The sequence below is a fragment of the Salvelinus namaycush genome, chromosome 37 (genome assembly GCF_016432855.1).
Source record: "Salvelinus namaycush isolate Seneca chromosome 37, SaNama_1.0, whole genome shotgun sequence".
Classification (NCBI taxonomy): domain Eukaryota; kingdom Metazoa; phylum Chordata; class Actinopteri; order Salmoniformes; family Salmonidae; genus Salvelinus; species Salvelinus namaycush.
Window position 1 is genome coordinate 14,814,575 of NC_052343.1, and position 15,843 is coordinate 14,830,417.

General features: G+C 42.0%; 1 protein-coding gene across 1 annotated transcript; it reads right to left on the reverse strand.

Annotated features, from left to right (window-relative positions):
- Window positions 1-5,482: 5,482 nt before the first annotated feature.
- LOC120031547 (potassium voltage-gated channel subfamily V member 1-like) lies at window positions 5,483-13,448 on the reverse strand. The gene is made up of 2 exons (XM_038977351.1): window positions 12,464-13,448; window positions 5,483-6,407 (listed from the first exon to the last, which is right to left on the reverse strand). Exons 1-2 carry the CDS (start codon window positions 13,446-13,448, stop codon window positions 5,875-5,877), a joined length of 1,518 nt encoding a protein of 505 aa, XP_038833279.1. The 3' UTR covers window positions 5,483-5,874.
- Between the last annotated feature and the right edge of the window lie 2,395 nt (window positions 13,449-15,843).

Consider the following 15,843-nt stretch of genomic DNA (forward strand, 5'->3'; position numbering starts at 1 on the left):
CTTGCCTAGATAAATAAAGGTAAAAAAAAAGAGCTGGGTTCTGCAAGTCCATTCTTTTATAACCATACTATTAGAACGTGAGGACGTTTCTCCATAACTTTCAGTGCTCTTGGCCCGGTGTTCTCTCCCTGTGTCCCAGCAGTGTTTTTGCCTCATGGCGTGTTTTGTTCTCTCTCTGCCCTGGGAATGCCTGGCCCTCATTTTGACTTCGGCACCATCCTGCTTCAGATTGAGGCTCTGTACTCGCCATGAAGTTGCAATCCCGATTCGCTTCAAATGACATTGATGAAACAGTTGGTTGCCAATGTCAACAATGTTCATAAACGACAACACAGGTCATAAACAATGGTGTAACAAAGCCCTTTTGCTTTAACATTGTTTCTTTACTCACCTACAGTAGATTGTGTGTCCTATTTCCGACAGGGCTTTAGTACAGCAAAATGAGAGATGAATGGGAGGGAGGAAATGGGGGAACATTTGGGTAAAACATAAATATCCTATTGATCTCACACACACTGAATACTCACATCTGTCCTCTGCTACTCTGACCTATTTGTGAAATACTACCAGAAATTACAGGTCAATCTCTTCTCATGTCTCTTTCACCCCATACCCCTAAAAGAAGATGTACTACATAGCCCAGCCCATGTCCTTCTGCCAGTCCAAGCAACAATATCCCTCCTTGAACCACTCTACGGTCATCTTAAAATAGTAAGAACGAGTGAGAGAGAAGATGCCAGAGACATACAGGGAAAGTAAAAGCAGAGAAGGCAGGGTTGTTTATCAAATGGAATCTTTTTTTATAGAAACTTAAACATCTTGACATACATTTCACATACATTTTAGCAAAGTATGATATTGTCATCAGTAGTGTAAACTATATTCACTATTAGTGTTTCCTGACTAAACCTGCTGTATGTTAAACAGCTGCAAGGCTGCAGGATGTCTAACCGTTTCTCTCAGGCAGAAAGATTTACCCCAGGGAAAGAACTGTTAATAAAGTGAATCTGCTTCCAGAGCCATGAAATAGGAATTGAGTTTGGGGTCCAAGTACTTAGACACAACTAGCATTCAAACTAAAACAGTTTATATTCTCTCTATTACCATCTTGCATGAGAAACAAAACAGTGCCTATTGGCTATGTTCGATAGTTACTCTTTTAAAAGGTACCATAAGTTGAGTGTTGTATGTCCGTTTAGTGTAAGTAACTTGTACTGAAGCTTCTTGTAAAACCCAAGAGATTTCTCCTCTAAAAATAATCCAGGAAAAGGATGCAGTAAAATAAACAGTTCAACCCATAAAGCATTTGAAGGAAAAACTGTTATGACATGCCTGGTCTGGATGGTGTCTGATCACTGTCAACACACACTCTCTCTTTCTCACACACACACGCGCACGCACGCACGCATGCACACACACACACCCACAGTTTTGTTTTGCTATCCTTGTGGGGACCAAATAATTGATTCTAATCCCAAATCTTATTTTCCCTAAACTTAACCCTTAACCTAACCATAACACTAACCTTAAACCTAAGACTAACCTTAACCCCAAACCCCTAACCCTAAAACTATACTTAACCCTAACTCCTAACCCTAACCCTAAACCTAACCTTAATTCTGACCCTAACCCTAATTTTAACACTATCTCTAAACCTAATTCCTAAGCCTAAAATAGCATTTTTCATCATGGGGCCCACAAGGATAGTTCAACAAAAACCACAAACACAAACACAAACACACACACACACACACACACACACACACACACACACACACACACACACACACACGTTTTTCCCCAGATTGTTTGAAAGGTACTTGTCCAGCTGGGACATGGATAGTGCTCTCATCCCTGTAGATCAAAAACATGCAAATGAATTATATTCCAATAGCCTCACCAGAGAGCATGCTGATTGGTGCGCTTTGTCTGATTGACTCCCTTATTATTTAAGTTTCATGTGTGTTTTATAAAAACTCACAGGGCCTGTTCAAACGGGACTCATCTGATGCAGCATCAAAAGGACTATTATGACTCTCATGTTGATTACTCTCCTGCCAACATAAAACGTTTTCCTGGGGTTGATGCCAGTTCTATTTGTCATTTATTCCCCAAATACAAATACAGAGGATAGAACATTGTATAAATGATACAATCCCTCCAATAATATTGAATGAGTGTACTGAGATGCACTCTGGAGATGGATGTGGATTATTGTCCTTGATTCTCTCGTCTAGACAGGTGGTTCTCAACCCGTGTACCACAGCACACTGGTGTACCTCCAGGAACTCTCAGATGTGCCTTGAAACTTTTCCTAATATTGAAAAAAAATGTAACAGTCAATTATAGGCTAAACATGACATGTGGAATGCACATGGGATTTTTGACTTAGAAGCACTAGTGCCAGTCAGATAATACATTAAATGGGATCTGTATCCTAACTTGTTTCTCAGGCTGTTTGAGGGGCGTGCATCACGAGCAAAGTCATTTGTATAACTTTGCTTCATCTGGGTTAAACATTAGCACAGGCAAGTCTGATATTTATTATGGCTCTGTGCTTAGCTATACCACAGCCTCTGCCATAAAAATAAACGGAGCATGGCTTTATGTCCGTGGTTGCACATTTGCCATGCAGAAAACCGCTCATCTGTAGCCCAAACCCTTCTAAACTAAAATTAAATTCATAATAAAGGAATTATCAAAACTACATAAATATTTCAAATAAACCCTATTTAAGCTATATATATATATATTTTTATGTCACAGAAAATAGATGATTTGCAGTATGGCTCAGATGAGATGCAGGTCATTACCACTAAATAAATGAATAGGGAAATTTTATGTGTGCCAAAGAATTTTACATCCCATCAATGTGTGCTAAGGTTAAAAAAGGTTGGGAACCACTGGTCTAGACAAATAAGTAGGCCAGAGGTCCCTTGTGGTAAAACAAGGGGTCACAATGAAAATATAAAAAATGTGTTCTGCCAAGTGAGAACTACTGCTGTGAACTACCGCTATTTTGTTTGTTTGGCCAGAAATGGTAGGGAAAGGGTTCACTGTACATCAATTTTCTTCTGCATCTTATCTCAAAATGGCTGCCATACCATGTAGGTTTACAATATGCATGCAATCCACTCTGTTCCATTTAATGAAACGATTCATCACTACTTCAGTGCTGTATGCCCAATGTCTCAGACTGCTGATGAATATTTAGACTGTCCTCATATGTGGACCGGCCCATAATGCATTGACATCTGTGCAGGTTGGCCATAACATCAGGGACTCCTACGTGTCCAAGAGATAAGGGGCTGGCCCTGTGGCCCAATAACCATGTAAGGAAATCTAAGGGGCCAAATGATTTTCTGTGACTGTCAGGAGTAAAAACAATACTTTCTTGAGAATGTTTGGGAAAGCATTGAAGGAGTCCCTTGGAATAGGCTAAAAAGCCTATGGTCTGGAAATCTTTTCCCTACATGCTTAAATACAGTATAATCCCTATGTATGTACAGTATATCATTTACAGTATTTATAGGTGACTGCAGGGGAGAAATGTGAGAAAAACATTTTGTTTTAGTGCTACATAGAGAAAATATTCTACTCTGAAAGCAAGTTGTATTGTGTTGTACTGTGCTTTCAACCCTTTAAAAGCACAACAAAGTTCAAATGGAAATACAAGGGTAGATATTTTGTGTATTCATTTATACAACAACTTAATGTGTTATCACTGTGCTTCATATACTAGCACAACCAAATGACCTGGATTGCAATTGAGATTATTTAAGTACATGGTGCAAGTGGTCAGAGCTGTTTGAGATTCTGAACAGATTATTATAGCAATTGTGAAGATCTCCACAGACCTGAATCCAATATATATTATTATCAAAATTCCATTTGAAATCAACCACAGCTTGAAACACTAGGCCTATATGTATTGTCTATTTTTAGTTTAAACAAAAGCGGTTGATGACTTCCCAAATGCTATACAGGCCTAAATAGCATCACTGATGTTATATGAGTGATAAAGTATGGTCACATTTCATTTGCTCTGTTAAACCTACCCTGTGGAATGACTTTGATAGCAACACTGAATCTATTAAGTGAAGATTTATCAACAATCATTGTCATGATAGCACATTGGTAATAGTCAGTGACAAATATCAACGCTAAGCAGGGCTTGGTAAAAAGAAACTTGGATTGGAGACCAAAATGATAGCTGTAGATAGAGCAACTCTCCATTAGGAGGTTCTGCCCAGCCTATTGTTTTTTTCTTATAGTGGTTATTATGTTGAAGACCTGACATTGTTTCAAAAGGTACAAATTCAACATCTTTTTTTTTACAAGGTTTGTCTATGTTGAAAATTGGTTACCATGATAACAATCCTGTTGTGGAAATTTCACAAACCTTTTACCCTCAAAACAACAATTTATTTTTGATTACTTTTTTCAAATCCAATGTATTTTCCACATAGATTCTACGTCACAATACGTTGACAAATTATGTTGAAACAACGTTGATTTAACCAGTTTGTGCCCTGTGGATTGTCAGTCACGACCTCTCCTCTTACCAACAAAATCATTTACACTGGCACACCATTTTCCTGACATCACACTTTAAGTGCCATTTGGGAGTACATCGGCTGTGTCAAAGCACAACTCCACATCTCAAGTGAGATTATGACTGTAAATGAGCTGGATGATCTCTCCGCATTTGACACAAATAGAAAGGCTGAAGGGAGGGAAGGAGATAGAGTACTTGAACTCCTATGGTGATAGAAGCAGAAGTACCTGACTGTTCTTTCCACAGGTGGGCTAGACTTGGAAAAGTCTCGCCACTGAACTTGGAGCTCTGCTGGAAGTTTACGTCATATTTGGCTTTTGAATTCTGTTTTGCCACTAAAATCATAAAACACTGACAACTAAAATATTGTGTTATTGTTATGCTGATTAATAATAATGGGGGGGGGTAACCTCAAAAGGTTATTTGAGGACCCATTAAAAGGGGTTTCTTTGAAGAAGCCTTTTAAAGGGTTCTTTTAAGTTCCCCCACAGTTTCAATTTGAAGAACACCTAAAAGATCTTCCATTAATAACCTTTTCTTTTTAGAGCGTGATTATATTTCCTAGAACTGCCAAGGTTAGGGTCTGCTGCAGCAGTGCATGTCATTGCTAATCTACCACTGCTGGGGTTGTTGGGTGGAAATAATGTTTTAACCAGTTCAGGATATTCATGTGTGTATATGCTCTGCATACAGCCTGTCGTGACTTGACTCGGAGACGCCTCCTCCCAGAGCCCTTTTGGTATTTCACTGTGACCCTGCAGGAAACAGAGACAGGGGTGAAGGCAAATGTGTTTATTGCTCTCCAGTGAAACCATGCTGTGCTGTTCTATACACCACAACATACTGCATCTTTCAATAAGTTTTAAAATATCAAACACAATATAACATCATTCAGTCTATACTGTACATCTTGTCTATGTGATACATACAGAGGAGACAGAACATGCAATAGTTGTCAGAACACAACACTGAAAAAGGTTAGCCATGAAAGTTGTCCCCTCATCATCCTTTAGATATGTCCTATACATTGTACACATTGTCATATTCTGATGGTGTTCTTAAAGCTGAAATCCTTAATGGTGAAACAACCACGTCAGTTTGCACAGTTTTTACCCCTCTGACATCATTGCACGTGTGATAAAAGAGCACAGTATGAACCGATTTACATTTTTACCATGCTTCGCGACGCTCCTCAGCTCGGAAACAAAAACAATAACAGTGGTGGGGCAGATTCCAGCGGATTCCATCTTTAACCCAATGACTTAACTTTTCCATAGCTTTTTCTCCACAGCCGCTCTTGTGCTCCATCTTCCACACTACCACCAGAGCTCACCCCCTCCCCTACTACGTGTGCTGGCCCTCTCCCTCCCTTGCAGCCTCAGCATCTCCATCACACTCATGGCGTAAACATCCCTCAGGTTCACCCCTCCTCCCCTTGCTGCCCCACCCACCTCCGAGTCACCCAGTGAACCCCGCGCCAGCCTCTTGAGCGCCTCCCCGTGCCGCAGCGCCGCCTCCTTCATCTTGAGAGTGAAGTAGCAGGCAGAGAAGCGTTCGTTGATGATAGCGATGGGCAGTGCCAAGATCAGGATGCCAGACAAGATGCAGAGAAAGGCCAGCACCTTGCCCAGGGTGGTGTCGGGGCGGATGTCTCCGTAGCCCACCGTGGTCATGGAGGTGGTGGCCCACCACCAGGCACATGGCACGCTGCTGAAGGTGGTACCGGGGATGTCATGCTCCAGGGAGAACTCCACCGTGGCGAAGATGGAGATGCCCACGGAGAGGAAGAGGAGCAAGAGACCCACCTCCTCGTAGCACTGGGTGATGGTCAGGCCCAGGGACTTGAGGCCTGGGGGACACAGGGATACAGAGGGTTGGGGTCAATTATACATCAGTTCAGGAGATTAAATGCCAGATTACTTATTCAGGTCGTACACCTGAAAGTGCATTGTCTAACGTTAGATAGTCTGACGGCTGTCTGCACTGATGCGTTCAAATGATGCCATCTGTTGGAAGACCATTCTGAAAGTGTACACTCTTTGATGGTACGCAAATCTTACAGAGTGTGGCAGGTGCATACTTTCAAGTGTAGAATAATTAACTGAATAATAAACTCTTAAAAGTCTTAATACCTTTTCACTTGCCTAACATGAAGGTACTATAGTGCATCTATTCAAATTATACACTGTATTCCACAAACAGCTAATATAAAAAATGATGTGCGAAACTCATGACTGAGAATTTAGTGGGGAAAATTGGAACAGCAAGCTGGCAGTTAAAATAAGTGCAAAACTCTAAATATGCACAACTGCGCAGGTGGTAGGACTATTCACACACTGATATTGCTTGTAAGCTCTCCAAACTCTTGAAGTAGAAAATAAATATTTGGTTAAGTTTGCCAAGTAAGTATACTTTTTAATGTTCTTTTTGTGTACTGAAACACTATATGGGATCAAAATGAGACCTAGCTAGTACATTTGGTTCTTTGGAAGTTGTCTATAAACCAAACAGTAAAGCAAACGCATCTTTGTTTAGAAAATGATACAGTTATCGGGATGCACCTTTGTTCAGGATATTGTCAGACAGACATATTGTCACACACATGACAAGAACACTCCTGCCTTTATATTTTCAAGTCATTTTAGTCAGACCATGGGACTTAAACTGAACAAATGTCATAGACTCCTCAGGGATATCAAGATATACCAGCATGTAGACAAAGTGGAGAACATGCCCTGTAAATCCACATTTTTCCCCTAAAATAATCTGTTTTATTAACAGCTATCACCCAGAGTGAGAAATCAATTTTTCTCTCTTTTCCTGACGCAACATGCCATACTTACCAATTTGTTGAAGTAGCATACTAGAGGGAATATGGTACAATTGCAGTCATGGATGCCAACAAAGATTCGTAATACATCCCATAATTCTATAAAAGTGTAATGATGGCCTAGTGTGTCAGTGCATCCTAGATCAAAGACAAAGTTGATCTCTCATCGCCTTTTCTTTTTTCTTCATTGAAAGGACAAGATGTGACGTGCTGGCTCTGTATCTGTCACAGTCTCTGGTCTACTTCCTCCCCTCTTATCTTCTCTTTTGGTGTGGTAACATCATCTCCCTTCATTATGCATGGCCTCACAGCCTACATCCCAAACCAGGGCTCTCATCCCTCGCCAAAATCAGTAACATCCAAGCCATTCACGTGCACGGACGCAAACGTACACAGACACACACAAGTCGACTCAGGAGCATGCTCTCATCTGTCAGACCCCTTCCCTCAATCTCCTGAGGAAATATGAATGAATATTTTTTCTCCTTCTCCTAGCCCGTCTCGTTCCCTTTCTCACTCTTGCTATTTAGTTCCATCCCAGGCTTTCTATTACCTTGAAAAATCTCAGACTCCAAGAGACTTCACAGTATAATCTCTCCTGGGTCAGAAGCTAGTTTAATCACAGAAAAACTAAGAATTGGATTACAACCATATATATATATACACTGCTCAAAAAAATAAAGGGAACACTTAAACAACACAATGTAACTCCAAGTCAATCACACTTCTGTGAAATCAAACTGTCCACTTAGGAAGCAACACTGATTGACAATAAATTTCACATGCTGTTGTGCAAATGGAATAGACAAAAGGTGGAAATTATAGGCAATTAGCAAGACACCCCCAAAAAAGGAGTGATTCTGCAGGTGGTGACCACAGACCACTTCTCAGTTCCTATGCTTCCTGGCTGATGTTTTGGTCACTTTTGAATGCTGGCGGTGCTCTCACTCTAGTGGTAGCATGAGACGGAGTCTACAACCCACACAAGTGGCTCAGGTAGTGCATTTCATCCAGGATGGCACATCAATGCGAGCTGTGGCAAAAAGGTTTGCTGTGTCTGTCAGCGTAGTGTCCAGAGCATGGAGGCGCTACCAGGAGACAGGCCAGTACATCAGGAGACGTGGAGGAGGCCGTAGGAGGGCAACAACCCAGCAGCAGGACCGCTACCTCCGCCTTTGTGCAAGGAGGTGCACTGCCAGCGCCCTGCAAAATGACCTCCAGCAGGCCACAAATGTGCATGTGTCAGCATATGGTCTCACAAGGGGTCTGAGGATCTCATCTCGGTACCTAATGGCAGTCAGGCTACCTCTGGCGAGGTAGGAACTGAGAAGTGGTCTGTGGTCACCACCTGCAGAATCACTCCTTTTTTGGGGGTGTCTTGCTAATTGCCTATAATTTCCACCTTTTGTCTATTCCATTTGCACAACAGCATGTGAAATTTATTGTCAATCAGTGTTGCTTCCTAAGTGGACAGTTTGATTTCACAGAAGTGTGATTGACTTGGAGTTACATTGTGTTGTTTAAGTGTTCCCTTTATTTTTTTGAGCAGTGTATATCACATACACAGTTGAAGTCGGAAGTTTACATACACCTTAGCCAAATACATTTAAACTCACATTTCACAATTCTTGACATTTAATCCTAGTAAAAATTCCCTGTCTTAGGTCAGTTAGGATCACCACTTTATTTTAAAAGTGTGAGATGTCAGAATAATAGTAGAGAGAATAATTTATTTCAGCTTTTTCATCACATTCCCAGTGGGTCAGAAGTTTATACATACTCAATTAGTATTTGGTAGCATTGCTTTTAAATTGTTTAACTTGGGTCAAATGTTTTGGGTAGCCATCCACAAGCTTCCCACAATAATTTGGGTGAATTTTGGCCCATTCCTCCTGACAGAGCTGGTGTAACAGAGTCAGGTTTGTAAGCCTCCTTGCTTGCACACGCTTTTTCAGTTCTGCCCACAAATTTTGTATAGGATTGAGGTCAGGGCTTTGTGATGGCCACTCCAATACCTTGACTTTGTTGTCCTTAAGCCATTTTGCCACAACTTTGGAAGTATGCTTGGGGTCATTGTCCATTTGGAAGACCCATTTGCGGCCAAGCTTTAACTTCCTGACTGATGTCTTGAGATGTTACTTCAATACATCCACATACTTTTCCTACCTCATGATGCCATCTATTTTGTGAAGTGCACCAGTCCCTCCTGCAGCAAAGCACCCCCACAACATGATGCTTCCACCCCCGTACTTCACGGTTGGGATGGTGTTCTTCGGCTTGCAAGACTCCCCCTTTTTCCTCCAAACATTGCGATGGTCATTATAGCCAAACAGTTCTATTTTTGTTTCATCAGACCAGAGGATATTTCTCAAAAAAGTACGATCTTTGTCCCCATGTGCAGTTGCAAACCGTAGTTGGGCTTTTTTAATGGCGGTTTTGGAGCAGTGGCATCTTCCTTGCACCAAAGTACATTCATCTCTAGGAGACAGAACGTGTCTCCTTCCTGAGCGGTATGACGACTGCCTGGTCCCATGGTGTTTATACTTGCGTACTAGTGTTTGTACAGATGAACGTGGTACCTTCAGGCGTTTGAAATTGCTCCCAAGGATGAATTAGACTTGTGGAGGTCCACCATTTTTTTTCTGAGGTCTTGGCTGATTTCTTTTGATTATCCCATGATGTCAAGCAAAGAGGCACTGAGTTTGAAGGTAGGACTTGAAATAAATCCACAGGTAGACCTCCAATTGACTCAAATTATTTCAATTAGTCTATCAGAATCTTCTAAAGCCATGACATCATTTTCTAAGCTGTTTAAAAGGCACAGTCAACTTAAGTGTATGTAAACTTCTGACCCACTGGAATTGTGATACAGTAAATTATAAGTGAAATAATCTGTCTGTAACAATTGTTGGAAAAAGGACTTGTGTCATGCACAAAGTAGATGTCCTAACCGACTTGCCAAAACTATAGTTTGTTAACAATGAATTTGCTGAGTGGTTGAAAAACTAGTTAATGACTCCAACCTAAGTGTATGTAAACTTCCGACTTCAGCTGTATATATATATATATATATATATATATGCTAGATCAGCTTTAATATTGCAGATAGATTGTGTGTGGGCTTCTATCAATGTAATTGTCGGCATCATTTCCAATCCCGCATATATATATTTTTTGTAAATACACAGTACCAGTAAAAAGTTTGGACACACCTACTCATTCAAGGGTTTTTCTTAATTTTTTACTATTTTCTACATTGTAGAATAATAGTGAAGACATCAAAACTATGAAATAACACATAAGGAATCATGTAGTAACCAAAAAAACTGTTAAATCTAAATATATTTTAGATTTTAAATTCTTAAAAGTAGCCACCCTTTGCATTCTCTCAACCAGCTTCACCTGGAATGCTTTTCCAAAAGTCTTTAAGGAGTTCCCACATATGCTGAGCACTTGTTGGCTGCTTTTCCTTCACTCTGTGTTCCAACTCATCCCAAACCATCTCAACTGGGTTGAGGTCGGGTGATAGTGGAGGCCAGGTCATCTGATGCAGCACTCCATCACTCTCCTTCTTGGTCAAATAGCCCTTACACAGCCTGGAGGTATGTTGGGTCATTGTCCTGTTGAAAAACAAATGATAGTGGGACTAAGCCCAAACAAGATGGAATGGCGTATCGCTGGAGAATGCTGTGGTAGCCATGCTGGTTAAGTGTGCCTTCTAAATAAATCACAGACAGTGTCACTAGCAAAGCACCCCCACAGCATCACACCTCCTCCTCCATGCTTCATGAGGGGAACCACACATGCAGAGATCATCCGTTCACCTACTCTGCGTCTCACAAAGACACGGCGGTTGGAACCAAAAATCTCCAATTTGGAACAGATTTTCACCGGTCTAATGTTCATTGCTCGTGTTTCTTGGCCCTAGCAAGTCTCTTCTTATTATTGGTGTCCTTTAGTAGTGGTTTCTTTGCAGCAATTCGACCATGAAGGCCCTATTCACGCAGTCTCCTCTGAACAGTTGATATTGCGATGTGTCTGTTACTTGAACTCTGTGAAGCATTTATTTGGGCTGCAATTTCTGAGGCTGGTAACTATAATGACCTTATCCTCTGCAGTAGAGGTAACTCTGCGTCTTCCTTTCCTGTGGCGGTCCTCCATCATAGTGCTGGATGGTTTTTGCAACTGCACTTGGAAGTTCTTGAACTTTTCCGGATTGACTGACCTTCATGTCTTAAAGTAATGATGGGCGGTCATTTTTCTTTGCTTATTTGAGCTGTTCTTGCCATAATATGGACTTGGTCAATATTATTCTACAATGTAGACAATAGTAAAAATAAAGAAAATCCCTGGAATGAGTAGGTGTGTCCAAACGTTTGACTGGTACTGTGTATATAATTTTTAATATATTTTTAGTAAAATATATTTTCCTTTATTATTTTCCCCCACCACCCTCTCCTAATTGTAGTAAACTAATGGACAACAATACATAGGCTTCCACTTCCAGCTTACGACACACTACTTACATTTCACGGACAGTACATTTTACATGAGTTATCGTTTGTTTGTTTTTTGTCCCAGCCTTCAGCTACCCTCAACCCCTCCCATCTATCTCTGAAGACCATCCAGTTCTGATTTCTAGCTGCCATGTATTTTTTTCCACTGTGCTGTGATGTTTCACAAAAGTTCTGACTCTTTCTATTCTTATAGTTTCAACAGATTCTTCAGAATTTTTGGCCTACAGACTACAACGACACACTGTTGTACAAGTAACACCAGCCATCTTGTCTGACTACCCTGCTGTACTTTTTACACACATCTACAAATCACCTAATGAGTTGCTGGAAGAAAGAAATAAGTGATATATCCTTTGAAAATAATGATGTATCTCAACTGGATTGCTACCTTCAAAATCAACTTTGAGATCCTGGACAATCTGACATCCTGGACAATTTGACATCCTGGACTACTGCAGCTTGGTGTGACAAATGATAGGTAGCGGCATCAGGTTTAGGAATCATGACAGGATTAAAATGGCTGCGTATACTGTATGTTTGGATAGACGACTACATTACCTGTGGAGTGGCGTCCTAGTTTGAGCATGCGGAGGGACCTCATGAGCCTGAGCACCTGCACCACGCGGCCCATGTTCTCCAGCTCTGTAGAGCCACCGTGCAGACTCTCAACTGCCAGAGTCACATAGAAGGGCAGGATGGCTAGCAGGTCGATCACATTGGGAACACTACGGGTGAAGCGGCACTTGTCGCTCACAGAGACAAAGCGCAACACCAGCTCGCCGGTGAACCACACCACGCACACATATTCCAGTGCGTCCACGAAGAAAGGTGTACCCCCATCATTGCCCCCGCTCTCGTCACCGCTCCTGTTCCCACACACATTCCCCAGGTCCAGCGAGATGAGCACAATGTTGACAATGGACACCGCCACGAAGATGATGGACAGCGTGCCGAAGGCGCGTGCTGCTCGTGAAGACTCTGGCTTCTCCAGCAGGTCCCACAGGCGCCGCTGGAGATCTGGGCACGCCGTGCCGTTGAAGTCGTCGTCCTGGCTTTCGTCAGTCTCAGCCTCGTTCCGCATGTCCAGGCTCTCCTTGAGCTCCTTGCGGCGGTAGTAGCGTTCCCGACAGCAGGGGTCGATGCAGAGCTCGTCGATGCCCCAGTACTCAATCTCCTGGAAGAAGGAGAGCACGCAAAGCTCCTCCCTGACATGCAGGTGGCCTGTGCGGTAGAAGTTAATCACATACTGGAAGGTCTGTGAGCTGCGGTCGAAGAAGAACTCATTCTCCAGGAAGTCAGCGTCGTCACAGAGCTCCAGGGCAGAGTCCCGTGTGGACAGGGCCAGCTTGCCCAGACGGGTTTCTGGGTGGGATGCCAGCAGCTCCTGCGAGAGAACGTAGCGGCTACCTCCCACGTTGATGGTGAAGAAGTCCAGTGGGTCGTCACAGACAAGAGGGGGCTCGCTGTAGAAGACGCTAGAGTCTATGGACACGAGGGAGGTCCTGTCCCTGTAGAACTCAGCTGGGCTGGATGAGCTGCTCATCATGGCGGGCACAGGCCTGCCTGGGGTGGAGGGGAAAACCTGAAGGGCACCAGGAGTGCAGTTGGGTATCAAGGAAAAGGTAAACACTGAGGTCAACATTTGTTCAGGTTCAAAATAATGACTGGCACCAAATCCAATTGAGACCACATAGAAAACAGTTAACATGTAAGGTAGAATCTTCATACTAATTCCAAGAGCAATTCTCTACTCCGTCCCTGCTTGTTCCATCCCCTGTGTAGCCTATTAGCCATGTGGCAAGGGAATACATTGTACAGCTTGGCTAGAAGCAGCCATTAGTTATCCCTAATCCTCAGTTAAACTCCCTCTGCTCCCTGAATGAAGGAATCCACATTTCCTTGGCTGCTCCTACCAAGAGCATCGTGTCTGACATCAGATGAGTGAGAGGGAGAGAGAGAGCGAGAGAGAAAGAGGGGAAGACAGGGAAAGAGCCTCTGGCCATGTCCTGCTTCTTCAAAGCTCTTTGTGGAGATTTAAATATTTTAGCTGGCCTACCTAATTAATAGAATTAATGTTCCTATTCCTGTAATCATTAATTCCCTTTGTTAAGTCTATCTGCTATCTAACAACGTCATGGTGGTCATTTTAAGTCGCACATATTTAAAAGATAAATCCTGAAAAATGGATATCAGAGCAGTTGATCTGTTGGCAAGAACACAGACACTGTAAAATGTGCTCACCTGTCATGATTGAAAGGCACTACCATATACTGAAAACATGCCCTGTGTGTAAAAGTGGTGAAAGATTTTCCTCCATTTTAAGTGAGAGGAGGAAGATAATGCCTAAGCTACACCAATTGATATAATAACAATAACAAATCCAAAAGGGGCAAAATGTGAATAGCTATTTAAACCAAAAGCTGAAATGGTCCTACCAAACAAGTTTCTGGGTATGGAGATATTCTGGTTATGTTTACTCTACATGTTTCTAATGTCTCTAAATGGCTGTGTGAAGTCAGACGTTTACATACACTTAGGTTGGAGTCATTAAAACTAGTTTTTCAACCACTCCACAAATTTCTTGTTAACAAACTATAGTTTTGGCAAGTCTGCTAGGACATCTACTTTGTGCATGACACAGTAATTTTTCCAACAATTGTTTACAGACAGATTATTTCACTGTATCACAATTCCAGTGGGTCAGAAGTTTACATACACTAAGTTGACTGTGCCGTTAAACAGCTTGGAAAATTCCAGAAAATTATGTCATGGCGTTAGAAGATTCTGATAGGCTAATTGAAATCATTTGAGTCAATTGGAGGTGTACTTGTGGATGTATTTCAAGGCCTAACTTCAAACTCGGTGCCTCTTTGCTTGACATCATGGGAAAATCAAAAGAATTCAGCCAAGACCTCAGAATTTTTTTTGTAGACCTCCACAAGTCTGGTTCATCCTTGGGAGCAATTTCCAAACGCCTGAAGGTACCACGTTCATCTGTACAAACAATAGTACGCAAGTATGAACACCATGGGACCACGCAGCCATCATACCACTCAGGAAGGAGACGCGTTCCGTCTCCTAGAGATGAACATACTTTGGTGCGAAAAGTGCAAATCAATCCCAGAACAACAGCAAAGGACCTTGTGAAGTTTCTGGAGGAAACAGGTACAAAAGTATCTATATCCACAGTAAAACGAGTCCTATATTGACATAACCTGAAAGGCCACTCAGCAAGGAACAAGCCACTGCTCCAAAACCTCCATAAAAAAGCCAGACTACGGTTTTCTGCACATGGGGACAAAGATCATACTTTTTTAAACAAAAATAGAACTGTTTGGCCATAGTGACCTTCATTATGTTTGGAGGAAAAAGGGGGACGCTTGCAGGCTGAAGAACACCATCCCAACCGTGAAGCACGGGGGTGGCAGCGTCATGTCGTGGGGGTGCTTTGCTGCAGGAGGGACTGGTGCAATTCACAAAATAGATGGCATCATGAGGTAGGAAAACTATGTGGATATATTGAAGCAACATCTCAAGACATCAGTCAGGAAGTTAAAGCTTGGTCACAAATGGGCAATGACCCCAAGCATACTTCCATAGTTGTGGCATAAGGACAACAAAATCAAGGTATTGGAGTGGCCATCAAAAAGCCCTGACCTCAATCCTATAGAAAATGTGTGGGCAGAACTGAAAAAGCGTGTGCGAGCAAGGAGGCCTACAACCTGATTCAGTTACATCAGCTCTGTCAGGAGGAATGGGCCAAAATTCACCCAACTTATTGTTGGAAGCTTGTGGAAGGCTACCTGAAACAATTGACCCAAGTTAAACAATTTAAAGGCAATGCTACCAAATACTAATTGAGTGTATGTAAACTTCTGACCCACTGGGAATGTGATGAAAAAAATTTAATCGGAAATAAATCATTCTCTACTATTATT

What these genes read in the sequence shown, in the direction of transcription:
- LOC120031547 (XM_038977351.1), bottom strand. Translation starts at nt 13,448, where the DNA reads ATGAGCAGCTCATCCAGCCCAGCTGAGTTCTACAGGGACAGGACCTCC. An exon ending in ACTAGGACGCCACTCCACAG is followed by an intron (nt 6,408 to 12,463) that starts GTAATGTAGTCG and finishes TGTGTCCCCCAG; the next exon opens with GCCTCAAGTCCCTGGGCCTG.